General features: G+C 44.6%; 1 protein-coding gene across 7 annotated transcripts; it reads left to right on the forward strand.

Annotated features, from left to right (window-relative positions):
* Positions 1–492: 492 nt before the first annotated feature.
* LOC136436688 (homeobox protein CHOX-CAD-like) lies at positions 493–15,685 on the forward strand. 7 transcript variants are annotated; one of them, XM_066430887.1, is made up of 5 exons: positions 493–783; positions 2,557–2,696; positions 3,606–4,060; positions 13,372–13,443; positions 13,945–15,685. In XM_066430887.1, exons 3-5 carry the CDS (start codon positions 3,619–3,621, stop codon positions 14,373–14,375), a joined length of 945 nt encoding a protein of 314 aa, XP_066286984.1. In that variant the 5' UTR covers positions 493–783; positions 2,557–2,696; positions 3,606–3,618; the 3' UTR covers positions 14,376–15,685. The 7 variants fall into 7 exon arrangements, with proteins under 7 accessions (XP_066286984.1, XP_066286985.1, XP_066286986.1 ...); XM_066430888.1 differs by lacking the exon at positions 493–783 and adding an exon at positions 1,503–2,327; XM_066430889.1 differs by lacking the exon at positions 493–783 and adding an exon at positions 1,503–2,321.
* The last annotated feature ends 432 nt before the right edge of the window (positions 15,686–16,117 follow it).

The raw sequence follows: 16,117 nt of genomic DNA on the forward strand, positions 1-16,117 counted from the left end.
TTGTATAAATGTCACCCACCTACACTTGAACAGGTGGGTATGGGTGACCTTTTCCTACTTTCCACTGAAAATGTTAAAAAAATTATCCTTAGCAGCACAATTTTCCTTCTTTCTGCGAATCAAGAAAACATGAAGCCTTGTGTGTAACTCAAAAAAATAGTATATTTGTTTTATAACTGATGGCAAACGAACACTAACTCTAATTGTTGGCCTTCACATCTGTATACATTAGACCGCGTCTCTCGCAAATTGTAAAACAGAATACATCCTTCTCCAAACGCTGAAGAAAAGGGAATATGGTGGACCCAAAACAAGCGGAAATTTGTCCACGCTAACCTGGAGGTACGCTGTGTTTACCGTTGGTAAAAGTAAACTTGTACCTGTCTTAAATCATGCCGTTTTTATGGGAGTTTATTAGCCATCACCATGGAGACGGAGGGCAGGCGGGTTTGCAGTACCCTTCCCCGCCACCTATAACAACCTGCCCGGTTATTTGTCTCTATAAAAACCGTCGTGTGAGCAGACAAGGGTTCTGTCTCTGCCTCCGTGCACGCCCCGACAAAAGACAGCCTCACCTGACGGTTACAGGTATTTTCTCAGGTGAGAAGATCGGGCAGGAGCACCGAGACGTTCTCTCTGAGACACCTTGTGTTCACCTTAAAGACACGGACCGTTCTAACAAGGTTTTACACCTTAATATCAGCTTTTTTCTGCAAACAAAAGATAAAACAAAGGAGGGAATACCACATACCTCTGACACCATTGATAGCAAGAGTTTATAAGGTGAGTAGCAGTCTATTATTTGGGGGATCGTAAAATTTCATTGCTTCGCAAACGGTTGGTTAAAATTTGTCCGTTTTCATTGTGCTTTGTGACTTCGGTGAGTACCTCACAATTTCGGTATTACAGGCTTTATTTCTGGTCCATTTGGCACGGAGTGGCCTGTGATCAGACTGGGAACGGTAACCGCACGTTCACAACTGTACAGGGTACATTCCGCGATGGTTAGGCTGTACAAACCGAACAGTTGTAACTATATTCTACTGAACTAACAGATAAATTGCACCCGGGTTACCGATTTATGATATATCCTATCAGAAAGGGGAGTTTGGACCTATTTTAATGCCAGGTCAATAAACTCGTAGTGATACAATTACAAAGCGCACTGATCGCTCGTTTTATTTCTATTGTTTCGTCCTGACATAAAAACCTGTATACTGTAGTGGTAAATCTACGCTATATGAAACATAAAGGGTGCTAAAGTATATTCTGTAATACCAGTGTTCATTATGGTAAACAGGTCTATCATTATGGGAACAGTTTTACCGGGATGATTTACACAGCCTTCCACCATGTCCACGGGATTTCACGAGGAAAAATTAACGAAATTTCGGTCAAACGTTGCTTCTTATTTTCTTACTGCATTTTGTAATACTCAAGTGAGACAAGAGGTATGGTCTAGGGTATGGAGACAGGTTTGTAATGTTCTGTACTGTGTAAAAAAATACGATTTTCCCGACTATTTTCTGCTGGTGAGTGAACGTTGTGAGCTAGAACGGCACATAGTATTCAACACCGGCCCACACCTATATCAGTTGTCAATATCACATGGACAGTTGCACAGTATCTCCATCCTCACGTCTCATCATAGTGTCAGTGTCAGAGACAACAATGAGACAACGAAAATCGCCTTTTCGGTAAGTCCAAAACACAGAGAAAACATACAGCCCATTCTCATGCCAATAGCCGCGCCATTGTCTTGCAATTGCGGACAAATTTGTCGGCGTCCTTTGCCGACATTTTCATGGAAATAAACGCCTCTCGTCGCCGAAATTCAGGCGTAGACGGCTGTAAGTTGTCTTTTCTGTTCCTTGATGTCACCTATATTGTAGTCTAATAAAGGAGTTTACTGGAAAATGTACAAAAAGGTTTATTAATCATTGTGATTGTTGTAATCCGCTCGCTTCCATGGTTTTCCCATAGTGACAAAACAGCACAGTTTCCGTAAGGTCTGAAGACCTCTGAACAGAAGCCGTACATATGAAAAGTCCCTTCCATTGTGAAATTCAACTATGTGGGGTGCGAAAATTTATTTTGAAGAAGGGGGTCGCCGGGGGGCTGGCGGGCAGGCTTCAAAGTGACGCGCCACAATGCCAAACTTTTCTCACGTCAGTGCTAATCGTAGCCGGCCTCGACAGCACCAAAACCCCATTGTTTTCTCCACCAAAACTTGCAGGAATTTTCAGACATACCTTCAGACAAAGTATTGACATTCATGTCCCGTCCCCTGACAAATGTAGGGTCGCGAAGTGCTCCGGCAGGTAGAGGTCACCGCACCTTTCTCTACTTAATTTGATGTTAATAAGGAAAATACATAATTCCGGCGGCGTGACTTCAGTGTATCCACCGGCACCGACGGCACATATCGATAAGAGTGGGCCAGCCACACAAATTATGCAGCTAGCTGACCGGCCCGGCCTATCGCATAAACCGAATCGTTTCAGGTCGTAAAGGTAGACTTAATAAACTTATGCCTTGCCTTGGTAAACATTGCAGACGGTTGGAGAGGATTCGCTGCGGCACCGCGAGGCGGGAAGGACCGGACTTTAACGTTGCGACAGGACGCACAACCCGACCGGAGGTCTGAGGAGTTGACGCCGCCCGACCGTGGACCAGGGAGCGCGCCCTGCACTGAGGTACGTCCCGACGGTTTGACGGCGTGCCACGCGCCTTTTTTTTTCTTCCATGGAGGAGGGCTGTAAAATAATGCTGTAAAAACCTCTCCAACCCTGGCTGTAAAAGGCCCGGTTGTTGGCTACCAAATCTGCTGTAGTCTTGCTGCGACGTTCAATGAGTTGTCCAGGGTAACGTAAACACGCAGGGTCTCTCAGTACAGGGGGGAGAATGGTTCCCTATGTACAGGTCTTTCCCGCGCACGAACAAAAGTCCTGCATGTTCTACACTTAAAAGGTCATTTTGTAAACACTGGAAAGCCCGGCATTTTTCTGGGAGGTATGTAGAATTGTTACTCGCCATATGCGGCGGGTAGAGGTGTTTTTTCCAAGGGAGGGTAAGAAAAAAGGCGGTATTTAACTATTTTTTTTACGATTTTCCGTGCTCGGGCCAGCTGTTGTTTTGTCGTTGTTGTGCACTTCGCCTCCCACGAGAACAAAGTTTTCTTGTTTACCGTCGAGTCACAAACAAAATAATGTCATTAAGTCGTCATATTTCGGTATTTCCCCCGTGTAGATTTTGAGGTAGGTGCGAGATCCGGCCGTACAAAGAGCCGGGTTCCACCGGGAAAGCCTCCCCGAGAAAACTATAAAACACTCATTATCGGAGACATGGGCACATTTTTCAATTTTGGTTCCATCTTGTGACGTCACGTCACGGTGTTGAATTTCAAATACCACGGGTAAACAGCCGTCAATCATGTCAAAGGGAAGTCATATTGTGTCTTCCGATTGTGCTACTGGTTTGTCACGGCGAGCTCGTTAGAGACGAGACTGACAGCCGAGCCGCCGACGCCGGGTGTTCGCCGTCCGCCCGCCCGCACCAGGCCGTGAGTTGGTAACGATGTATTTGTGTCATGTTGTGTCGGACAGGTCTCCCTCCGCCATGTACCGTCACCCCTCCCAGGGCAGCTACAACTTGAACCCGTACAACTACGCCACGGCGCACCCTGCCTACCCAGCGGAGTACGGACAGTACCAGGTTCCGCCTGCCGTCAACGCCGCCGGCGAGAACCTACAGCAGACGGCCGCCGCCGCGTGGCAGTCCGCCGCCGCCTTCGGCTCGCAAGGGCCCGGACAGAGGCCAGAGGAATGGGACGGTCGCGGGTACAACTGCTCGGCGGGGACCGGGCTGACCGCCGGCCCGACCGGGTCCTGTACAGCCTTCCCCGGGATGGACTACCCTGTCCCCGTCGGTTGCATCCAGGCCAACAGCCCTGCAGTGTCGGGAGTGACGACCAACTCCACCAACAGTCAGAGACCGCAGCACAGCAGAAATCCGTACGACTGGATGAGGAAAAGCAACTACTCCACAAGTCCTCCCCCAGGTAAGGCCACTCCGCCTCTAACACACACCTTACTGATGATACACGTATTGAAGCTTTTATGATATCATTTCGAGCTATTTGGCAGAAATGGCGGGCAATTTCGGGACCCCTTGTCGTCAGTTTAGGGCACCTAGACACGCGGACATGGCGGCCTCCTACAACAGCACTGTAGGGAAACCATGCCATCACAATTACACTGACAACAATATAAAACAGTTATGTACATTTTGATATGTACCATTCTTACAACAATCTGAATATACTTCATAGATACACGCGGCAACCTTGAAATCAAAATAACACATGGAAGCCATTTCTCCGTCCAGCAAAAACACAAAAGAAGCTATCAAATGTTTCTGTTGCCTATTTTTCCCCCAAGTTGTTAAAATTCCAGGGATCATGATTGAGTAACGCCTATCTTCTACTCGTCTTCCATTATTTTCTAGAGTAGGCCACTTTCCGGAAATGGAATGGCGTTATCAAATATTTATAAACATTTTTATTTACGAATGAACATCAACACTTATTTTGAAATCAGCATGGTGAATACTAGTATGTTTTGCTGGAAAGTCTCACATTGAAAGAAAACGTTGTTTTTTCCTTTAATTTTCGATTGTCAAGATACAAAATATGTCATAGACAACAAGTGTATGTTTGTAGTTGTATAACCATGGTGGTGGCTATGTAAGGTCGTGTGTGGGTCCATGTGAGCCCGGCTGAAGAGATCTTGTCCCCGCTTAGCTCCTTGTGGCGTCTCGTTTGTCCGTATTTTGTCAGGAGGAGGAGGAGGCGTGCCACCACAGCAATTGCACCTCTTCTATCAACCGAGCTAATTCGTCGCCTTTTGTCTTCCGCCATGTCGGTACACGTCCCGACCCCTTGTATCTCCGCACGACATACATGTCAATGGGTTGTTGGAAACTGAGACCCATTCATGTCTTTTTCGTGCGCGTCCAAGCGAGGACAGGGCGACTTTTCTGTGGCTCATGCCGACAAGTCCCCCAGGCCCGGGAGTTGTTGTCTACACTGAAGGGGACCCTCGAACCCAGAATTCACAGTCAACTATGAACCATTTTTTGTCTGGGCTCGCTGACAGTTTGTTAATGGGAATTCCGCAGTACCAGGCTTCCACCTTGCTCTAGTGTTACAGTGTTGTTTTCCCCGCTGTATCCCCTTTACTTCGTGTGTCTGTCTCTATAAAAACCACTTTGCCTGCACTAGCCAAGAAATTCCTTTCGTCACTTGCAAATTTGGCCGGATTCGGTAGTATTGCACCCAATTACAAGGAAAACATACATTTTGCATTAGAAAGACAAAGCATCGACCCCTCGTGGTTCCTTTAATCCTTCCGCCGGCGGGAAGCCGTAGATAGCCCGGCGGTGACAGTGACTATCACCGAGAGAGGTGTAGCGAATTTATTTGTACTGCGAAAACAGCCTAATATTTGTTGAGTTGTTATTGGTGTTTGCGGTGGTCGTGTCTACCTGTGTCGTTACACCGCCGCCACAATGCACCCTATCAACACAGCGCTAGCTCTGCTTATTTGGCCACGGTACGTCAAAGAACGTTTTCATGTTTGTAAACCAAGATCTACTGTGGAACGCAAATCGAACAAGCAAACATCGCGGTAAACAATCTCCCAGGCAGCATCAAAACATGCCGACGACGGCTATTCTAGCGGATGGGAAAGAAGCAGGGAAAAATTTATTACAATCCCTGGGAAAAAGAGAAACGAGCAGCCAAATTTAACCCGATTGGCTTCCGGACAAAGAAGCCTTGATGGGCGGGAAGGCGTCGCCGTGGCGCCGAGGATTTATGTCGCAGACCGCGGGGCATTTCTCAGCTCTCGACCACAACAAACCCGAACACCGCTTTCTCTGTAATAAAAAGTTGTGAAGACGGAGACGCTCGTGAAACGAGGTGACCAGTTTTCTTCCCTCGGTGTTCTCCGAAACCGCGGCAGTTCCAGGAAACATACAGGAGGGTGGAGACTGGGAGAGGGTCAGATCAAACCCGCGCGGTCTGAGATAAAGTCTGTTATTTGTTCCAGAAAGGAAAGTAAATGGTCTGGACAATCGGTGTCTGTAGCAGACCACACTGACGTTACTTCGCACTAACCATGATACAGCCCGACCACACAAGATGTGGACCTACTCGTACCAATTTGTCCAACTGTCATGTAGTTCCGTTTCTGTTCATTTGATCCAAAACACAGAAGACAGGCCGCAAAGGTAATCTTCAAACAGAAAGTTTGAAACAGATGTGATACAGTGAACCTGTCGATGATAGTGTTTAACAGTAAACGTGTTTAGAACTGTACGAAAAATAAAACATTAACTTTTCATCTCTTCTCGTAGTGACCTCAGTCAGAAAATTGTTTGACCGAGTCCGAATATATGTAACGCCACAAAGAAAGCATGATTCATTTTCTGCTACTAGTAGTATTGAGAGAACTTGAAAAATTCATCGAAAACGTAAATTCTGCTTTTTAATTGTTTGTTTTTCAACGATTTCGTGAAACCACAGAGCAGGTGACACACCAGACCCCGATCTTTTCCTCCCTGCCATATCGCCATAATTCGATTTATTTCGCCTAATTTGTCCCAATTTGATGCGCTTAGTCGCAGATAGGGCCTTAACTGTGCCCTGTCAGGCTTGTATCTCACAGTCTTCACCCAGAATATCGGTAAATGAGACGATATGGAGAGGATTGGGTCTGTAAAAATGTCTGAAACCCTCCATAAAATTGTCAATCTTGTACTGAAGCTGGAGAAGTGACGCGGCTTGGCGCTCCGCTGTGCGGCATGTTGTACAGTGCCCTTTCACGTTTTCTGTACATTACACTATAGTATGATCTGTACTCTAGACTTGATGGTTAATAATAAGATCACTGTAGCGCTCTTTTATGAGGATAGATATAAAGATAGAACACGAGCAGCAACGAGACTGGCTGTATTAGCTCCGGTTCCTTTAAGTGACGCTCGTAAAAATCTAGCTTGAGTGTAACATGTGTCTATGCTGAAACTTAACCTTAGACTTCCGTCGCACATTCCTTTTTGGAGAACCATAAGAAACAGACTTGCTGCTTTGTCATCACCTTATGCATGATTCTATCAAATCGTCATGTCCAGTGTTCTACCGAGATACATTTATGTCCGAAAAACTCCGATCTATATATAGTCGAATATTGAACCACAACTTTCCTAACCTCTTCAAATGATCTTCACGTCCCGAACAAACCAACCTTATGTTTCAACAAAAACACTCTTTTACTTCTTGTTAGAAAAGTAAGTTGTATTTAACGCGCATAAACAATTTGTTGTAGAAGTTCAGAATATTTGTGGTGGTGCTTCAGTCATGTATGCCACCTGCGAGTGAATTCCCGTCAATTTCTGTAGAGCATTAGTCCTAGTTGCACACGTACCTCATCTTTTCCCCTAGAGCTGTCTGTTTAGTCCTGTTACACTTTTTGTTAGTTTCTGAACGACATGAGAGAAACTGGAGTCAGATAGATGACAAAACTATTGTTCTCTGCAAATCTGGAGTAGACTGGAGCCGGCCGTGTGTCTCAGGCCGTGTGGACACACTGTCAGACTACATCCATCTTTTCCGCTCCAGTCTTTCGGGGTTTTTATTCTCCATGCTAGATCGCATTGGATACGGAAACGAGTATGCCTCTTCCCAGTTATTGGCAGTCGCTATTTTCATTCATTCATGAATTGAATTCAGTTGCGTTAAGCTGAGGGAAAGTTGAAACCAAAAGGACTTTCAGCGGAAAGAAAAACACAAATTGTACCGAAAGCTGATGAAAAACCAAGACCTCACTAGCCACTAGCAACGCTTATATCAAAATCGTTGGAGTGGAATACGGCAAAAAAGAGGCAAATTCATTTATCAAGTTCGAGCTAAATTTGATTCTGTTCACAAAATCACAATCAATTGAAACGGTTAGAAAGACGGGACTCACTACGGGTATACTGAGCGACACAAGTTTTAACGGGAGCTTTTAGACAAGAATTACCTGCCACGGTGTACCATTCCACCTTTTCTTCTACTGTATATGAATCTTGGTCACTAGCTAATCGCTGGCAACTCACATCATTATCACATCAAAAGAAGTTCTGAATATAATGTCATTGCTTCAAGTTAAACATAATGTTAATGGTGAGGCAACATTTTAAGTACATTTTGAGCTGGATAAGTAGTTCAGTATCTTGCAATTCACGATTGAATTTTCGTATATTGGGGGAGAACACATGCAGTACTTGTACCGTTTCTGGAAACCTATTTTTTGCATGCTAACCGTCGGGGACAGCAAAATCCTATCTTCGTTTCTTAGTCGGGAATCCTGCTACCAACTAAATATCACAAAACATCTACGCTTGTCGCTTAAACGCCGAACCTTTTCCAAATGGGGACATGTCCCTTCATACCCAAAGTCTTATGATTGAGGTCGATGCAGAAGTGAACGTTTGTACAGTAATATGTTAACTAACGTTACATATGTGGTCTTGACTTCGCTGTGCAAAAGTATGTATCTACAGACAAAGTAGAGAGGCGCTCTTGGCTTAGTACTCGAGGTGATGAAGAACTCAACATTTAAATTGTGCCTCTCGTCATAGATATATGCTTTTTCTAAAAGCACTTTTTTACGTCCGTTACAACAAAAAACAAACTACAAGGTTACATACATAGAGCCTAGTCTGGGTACAACTGAAAGAAAAGGCGTTGAGTCCGGTTTCTTTATCAACATAACAAAACGCCGTACAACCCTGTAGAATGGATGATACACGATGTGTGTCTACCCTGCCCATTATACACCCGTGTCTGCACACATGTTACCCGGTTAACCATATGTTGTCTCCGTGAATCATCGCTCGTCTATCAGGGAAAGGTTTTTTGTTCAACAGGATGTCTTTTCTGTGAGATATTCTTCTAGCTTCCATGGCACAAGAAACGAGAACATCGTTTTGGTGAAATGTGGCTGAAGGTAAAGCTTTCGCTAGTTAGCTTGGCTGAAGCTAGAGTCAAAAGCGAACAGTGTGAACGAACATTTGGCGCTGCTTTGCTCGTTTTAGCCGTTTCCGCGAAATTTCTGGACATTCTTTGTTAGTTACATTTTAGACAAGAGACAAGAAGTTTTAGACAGGGAACAAGGACTATTCCAACTGTTTTTCTTTCGTTTTGTTTTTGGATACTAAGGGCGTTGTAGATCTAGTATGCTGCTTTATTCTATTTCACCCAGTATCCACAGAATTAACAGTATGAATTTGTCAAAGTTATAAACTAAATGTAAATCAAAACGCACGTATTGTATATCTTAAAAGTCGCCGGGCTGAAAATGATAAATTCCTGACTTTCCTCCTGATGTTGACGTGCGTGTCGCCGGTACAAGGGAGTCCAGATGCCAGCCTTCAGCCCGACGCGTGTTTTACTGTCCCTTTTTATTTGCTGTCGCCAGCAACAACAAAGGAAAATTCAATTTACGTCCACCAAAAAGACATCGCAAACTAGTGAGACGAATCCCGTTACTACCCGCCATTGTTGGGTTAGAGAGCTTGGCAGCAAGCACGGGACATTACGGATTGTCATGTAAACAATAGGAACGTGAGCTCGTACGTTACAGGGGGAAAATAGCGGCTCTAAAAGTGCCCCCGCTGTGGGATGGTATTGTAAATGACAACATTAGCGGGGAGGGCATCTGATGAGATCATATCATCATAGGCTACAAATTGAGTCGTGTGACTGCAGAACAGATGACGGACACATTACAATGGGCGGCGATCTAAACGGGACGTTAGCTTCTCAAAATAGAACATTAAAGTCGTGATGTCGGGATTTATCTACTGCGTTCTGATAAAGATCAGCGGAAATGTGAACACCATAATGAAATCCTACATAGATGCTGATTTTATCAGCTAAACGTCAGGACAATTTTATATTCCCTTCCTGGCCTTGTGTTTTGCTACCGAAAACAAAGACCAACTTTCTTCGCTCGGCTGTAAAGTCGATATGATGTGACACACCGCGTCACGAGGGATTAAAATAGAGCCAAATTTACAGCCGAGTTGTCTCCCTTCCCCCTCCGCTCAAACAACGGCGAGGACACCGTGGATTATCGTAAAAACTCCGTCTGAATGGAGAGAAGGTCGGGCTGGGAAAGGCGAGCCCTTTATGCAGTCGCTTGGTCGCAACTCAAGCTTCTTTGGTTGCTGGTAAAACAGTCGAAATCAGCAGAAAGGTTTTATCAGAATGTTGGTCTTGATTGTCTATATTTGTTCTTCTCTGGCAGCTAAATGGGTGTTATTCATCCTATCTGGCCAATTCTTTTCAATTGAATTATTTTTTTTAACAATCAAAGGACTATGGTAGAGAAAAGTCTCCTCACCGAAACCGTTCAAGCTAACAGCGGTCTAAACAGACGGACTGAAGTAAAGATTTACAACTGTGTGAAGCCGTCTGTCATGTAGCCGCTTCAATCGCTCACTGTTTTTACACCTCTGTCCAGCCCGGACACCAACCGAACAGGTGTCCACTCTGCGGCCATTTCACGCTACAATATGGCGGGTGTCCACCAACGGGCCGAGGAAAATGGCGAACATAAATTTCCATCTTTCTCAGCGGGAAGACTTCCCGCTTTTGTGCGCCCTGAGGTTTTATAGGTACAGCTCATCTCATCTGGGGGAGTGATACTTCCTAATGTAATGACAGGAAAGGGTGTTTTGGAAAAATATAAATCGAGTCAAATGTTACACTGGTACGTGATAGCCTTATCATAGAAAATAGTGCGCGAGGATTTTGACTCTTACTCAATCAAAATCCAAAGCAATCAAATGTTAGTCTGGTTTTTAATGTATCGACAGAAAGGGGTGTTCATTTCGGCAAAAGGTAGAGAGAATCGAACTAAAACCTCATTGGTTAGATTGATGAGCGATTGCCTCATCGTCGAGAGTAGATCGCACTACTTTTAGCTGGCGATAGGTCGTCCTTACTTGATTAAAAATTGAAGCAAAGAAATTAGCCTAAAATCCTATGTCGGCTTCTCAACGATATATACACGGAAAAGCACTTAGGTTCATTATCGGTCTTCAAGGTCGTACACAAATAGGAACTTAAAGAAATGAAGTTGTCAGCTTCGCGTCGTAGAGAAATATCAGCCTGTCCCGGGGTGTCTTACCCCGGGCGACCTCTGGGCGATTTTTATTGCCGATTGTCGCCTACTTCTGCGACCTGTGCGCTCGTATCGGCTGGAATCCCGCCAGAGACTTTTTAGAGAAGGGATATCACTTGGCATGATGTTCTGTAGCCCACACATAAAGCGTCAATGTATTGAATTCTAGACTCGATAATTGCAAACATTCATTACCAGTACCACCCATACTTTCGCTGGAACGTTTGACGGCATATGGTAGGTCGAATTCCATTATGATGATTAGTAGAATTCGGTTGATAAGTCACAGACTATTGTCATACTAGCATTTTCGGGGATGTAATATCTTATAATAGGCATGATTTATAACTTATATTAAGTAAATGCTGCCAAACCAATCTAAATTCTATGTTTTGACAAAGTATACTGATATTAACGTTGGTAGGATAACGGTGAGATAAAATATATTTTGTCAGAAAACGAGTGCAAAGCGTCGGCCCTTTTATACTTTTATAACACACTTTCATTATTGGTTCTACATAGATATGACTGACCGAGCAACGGAAAGTAATTCGAAAGAATCGGCTGCCTTTTGGCCTGAAACGTTACCACCCCGTACATGTTGATAACACAAATTGTACCTTGTCACTTTTTGCTTGGGTCGTAAATATCTCTGACAAGATTGCTTTATGGCTCAAGTGCAAACAACCCGGTCTGGTCGTGTACAAACTGCCATCTCACCGTGCACCTGCTCCCCCTACCAACTGTTCCAAACACGACAGGTATTGGGAGGGGGGTCCCTGGGGGATCCAAATAAAGTAAACATAAAACTGTAGTGTAATACATGTGCATGTGTAGGAATTCGAAGTGCACTTAGCTGTATAACTATCTTACTGTCTATCTCCACCTACGTGCCAGTGAAAATACTGCAAATTTCATAGTTAGTGACTGTAGACGATTCATTTACAGTTTTGCTGTAAAAACGAAGGGGAAGGGGTCTGTATTGCATGTTGATACTAAAAGGCTGAAAGGGTTGTTTAGAAAGACGTAAACACACCCTGTATTACCGGTAGGAAGCAGCACACGGCGTGGCTATTTTTACCACCGGAAGAAGGGACCTTCCAGGTTGATTTATAGGCTGCTGATGTGCAACAAACCTGTAATTATTGGGACTGTTTACTTCAGTTGGACAGTGTGGGTGGTATAGGTCTGTTGCTAGCATGAAAACTACATTCATGATTGGCAAGTTATCTGAATAGATTCGGACACTAAATCCAGATGATCTTTGAAAAATGGCGGTTGTGTCAGGTGAAAAATGTGCTTGTCACGTTTGTGTCCATTTTGGGTGACAATAGCCGGGGGGAGGGGGGCATCCTTCTTCATCCATCCTCATTACGTCACCAGGATGTCTCTGGCCGGAAATGAGCCTTCTGTGATGGAGGGAGGGAACCACACCCAAAACATAGTTCACCTGAGTTCACCTGCCCCTGTGCGCATCTTTCAATCATGTGTTCACCTGTACACACCTGTCAAAAATGGGTTCATCTGAACACATCTGTCAAACATGGATTCACCTGTAGTCCTGCGCACAGCTGTAAAATGTAGGTTCATCTGTGAACACCTGTCTACTGCTCCTACCTGTAACGTTTGCCTCTTGTCAATCACCAATTCTTGTAGTCTAACATCTAATGACACGGAATATCACTGTCTGCATGATTGTTGACTTGGACAAAGGAAAGAACAAGTCAGCAGTAAGTTAAAAAAAAACAGCTACCCCGCTCGGACGAAACATAACTGGGACTTTTATGGTGTTATCTTGAAGACTTCTTTAGTCATCATGACTCCCCTAAAGCTTCGTCCATTTATGGATCATGAATAATGATACATTGCACTTGCCGATATAGGGTGGCATGCGAAGACGATAATGTCCTACTGACTCTATTATACTCTGTGCATAGGATCACATACAACTTTGTTGTACACGCCTGTAACGTTGCCAAAGCAACGCTTATGACGACGGAATATGGTGGTTGTTGCCATGAAATATTCCAGGGCAATGTTTGCTGTTTTGTGTTGTGATACTCTTGTGCGACGAAAATCCCCACGTTCGATGTGTCGCCTTGGCTTTGACCTCTGACCTGACTGTTTATCCCTTCCCCAGTGCTGTCCGTGCGAGGCATGCCGCCGCAGGGCAGAAAGGATGGCGGCAGATGTGAGATTCTTGGCCCTGATGGCGAGTATTTATTACCTAACGTTCTACTTGTGAAATATCCACATCATGTCTACACATCCCGCCATCCCTTCCCCTCACCTCCCAGCATGCTTCGCGGTCGCACACATCCGGGAACTTTTGTTTGTAGTTCTTCCTCTGGATTCGCCATTAAGAAATTGTGCCATGGTGAAAGAGAAAGAGCTTTTTAAATCACTTTTCTGCATGTTTTGAAAGAAAGGTAGCACTGCAAGAAAGATATTGTCCTGAAGACATTAGTTCATAATAACATTAACATCACAAAGGTAAAAGCACGTCAAATCCCCATCCTCAGTCTCAGTCTCCCTTTCAAATCTTCTTTGCATGTCACTTTCTTCCCACACTTGAACTAACAGGGACAGAAATATGAATTATGCCTATTTTCAACAAGTAGTGCAACAATATTTATTTGTACAGTTCATGGTTCTAGAAATGAAAGCTGCAGAGATATATCGTTCACTAACATTTATGTTCCTCCCTTTCCAGGTAAGACGAGGACGAAGGATAAATACCGGGTGGTTTATTCTGACCATCAGCGACTGGAGCTGGAGAAGGAGTTCTACTCCAACAAGTACATCACCATCAAGAGGAAGGTTCAGCTGGCCAACGAACTGGGCCTGTCCGAGCGCCAGGTCAAGATCTGGTTCCAGAACAGGCGCGCCAAGCAGCGCAAGATGGCCAAGCGGAAGGAGCTCCAGCACCCGGGCGCGCAGGGAGGGAGCGACGACGGAGGGGGAGTCATGGGAGAGGTGTCCACGCTCACGGTAGGCCACCCTGCCCACCAGCTCACCCTGCCCCCCAGCGGCGTGGCGGCCTCCACCCTCAGCAACCCCCCTCTCCCCCCGTCCTCCTCCCCCCTCATGACCAGCGCCATGACGCATGCAGTGACGTTGCCGTCGTGCGTTCCTTCCTCGTGACACTTGCAGTTCCAGAGGGGCGCATGCGCAGGGGACCGCTGTTGATACGGACCAAAGGGAGCTGTTGTGTGGACAGAAGGAGGAAGAGACTTATCATTCCCTTCTAGCTGGATTACCGAGAAAAAACTATCGACAAATCGAACATATTAGTGTCCTCCACGTGTGCATCGTCAGCGCATGAAGTTCGAGCTATCTTTTGTACTAGAAAAGCAAGATCACACTTCACTTAAAAATACCTATCAACAAATTAAGGCTATAGAAAGGCCTTTTTTTTACATTTAGTTACCTTTTCAAGTTCAAAGGCAATGCCAACGTGCACAATCGTTTTAAACTTCTTTCCAGACAATTCAGTAAACTGACAAGGTTGACGATGCAACGAACTTCTATATGAAACCTCCTTGCTTCAACGAACTTCTGGCTTTGACGAAGCTCCTGGTTTTGGGGAAGACGCGAACGAAGTCGTAGAAACTTAGACATTAAAACTTTCTTAAGTAAGTGATAGCATCTTCGTCTCGACGGCGTGCAATGAAAAGCGTGCACACTGGCTACGTTTTGTACTACAACGTTACCTGTTCTCGTCTCCTTTATATTTTTGTGTGTTTGAAACCGGGCCCAGATGTGGTGCAATGTGCGGTTTACTTTGGTCAAACCAAAGATAGTTTAGGCGAGAGTTTGTGGCCAGTAGAAGAAGTGCTGTCGATCTCTCTTCGTACAATCAAGCACGCTTGTAGCTAGGAGGTAAGACCATCGCGACGAATCGAGTGCTATGTTTACACCAGCTCCTTCGTATCTACCGTTTGTCCATTTGTAAGGATAGTTTTGCACGAGACCGACTCTTTTCGCGAGCTGACATCCAAAGAACCTCATATTGTATGTATTGTTGAGAGAATAATTATTCGATGATAAGATGAAGTCCTTTCTTGCTATGCATATTGGAGTATATATTTTCACCTTAAAGTGTAATTTCAAACTATGATTAAGGAGATTTTATCCGTTCACTTTATATTATATATTATTATGTATCTTTTTGTTCTTTATTCAGCATGTGGTAGTGTAGTCGTTTGACACGTATCATACCTGTAGTGTATGTAGGTTTAGGGAGAACCCAGTTGTTGTTCCCGTTGATTTCCGTTGGAACTGTGACGTATATTGTACAGATATAGCCCGTAGAAACGTCTACAATTCCCAACACGACAACGTACTGTGTACAACCCCTCCCCCGTAGACACAATGAGTCTTTGTACACCTAGCAGCGTTTCTTCCCCCCTTTCTTCTGCCATTTGATGGAATAAAGATTTATCATCCTCGGACGCCGGTTCTCAATGGTTTGTTTGTTGTGGTTATCGCCGTGTGCTCCCCTGCGTCGAACGGTTCTGGCTGTAGAAGGGCACAGGCTTACTACAGCCGTTACGAAGTAGGTGACAACACCTGTATTTCTGGAAGGAAATATTTCATTTGAACATCAGAACATCACTGAACAAAAACTATACGGTATGACAAATAGAGAACATGAAGGGTCCATAAGAACCCAGTCCTGCGTGGACTTGAAGCATAGAAGGGAATTAGCTTTATAACTGTCGGATACAATACAGGACTACACCTGACGACCCAACACAACACTATTCATATCAGTTAACAAGAAAAATGTGTAAGTATAGTTGAACTATCACATAAACGGATTGAAATGAATGGAAAACACATTGAAGTTGGTTTCATCATCAAAAGAATAACACCATAACACA

Source organism: Branchiostoma lanceolatum, chromosome 6 (genome assembly GCF_035083965.1).
Source record: "Branchiostoma lanceolatum isolate klBraLanc5 chromosome 6, klBraLanc5.hap2, whole genome shotgun sequence".
In the NCBI taxonomy this organism is placed as follows: Eukaryota; Metazoa; Chordata; class Leptocardii; order Amphioxiformes; family Branchiostomatidae; genus Branchiostoma; species Branchiostoma lanceolatum.

Coding starts and splice junctions, on each gene's coding strand:
- LOC136436688 (XM_066430883.1), top strand. CDS start 2,915: ATGTACAGGTCTTTCCCGCGCACGAACAAAAGTCCTGCATGTTCTACA. Junction 3,013..3,605: donor GCCCGGCATTTTTCTGGGAG/GTATGTAGAATT, acceptor TGTGTCGGACAG/GTCTCCCTCCGCCATGTACC. Junction 4,061..13,371: donor CTCCACAAGTCCTCCCCCAG/GTAAGGCCACTC, acceptor TCCCTTCCCCAG/TGCTGTCCGTGCGAGGCATG.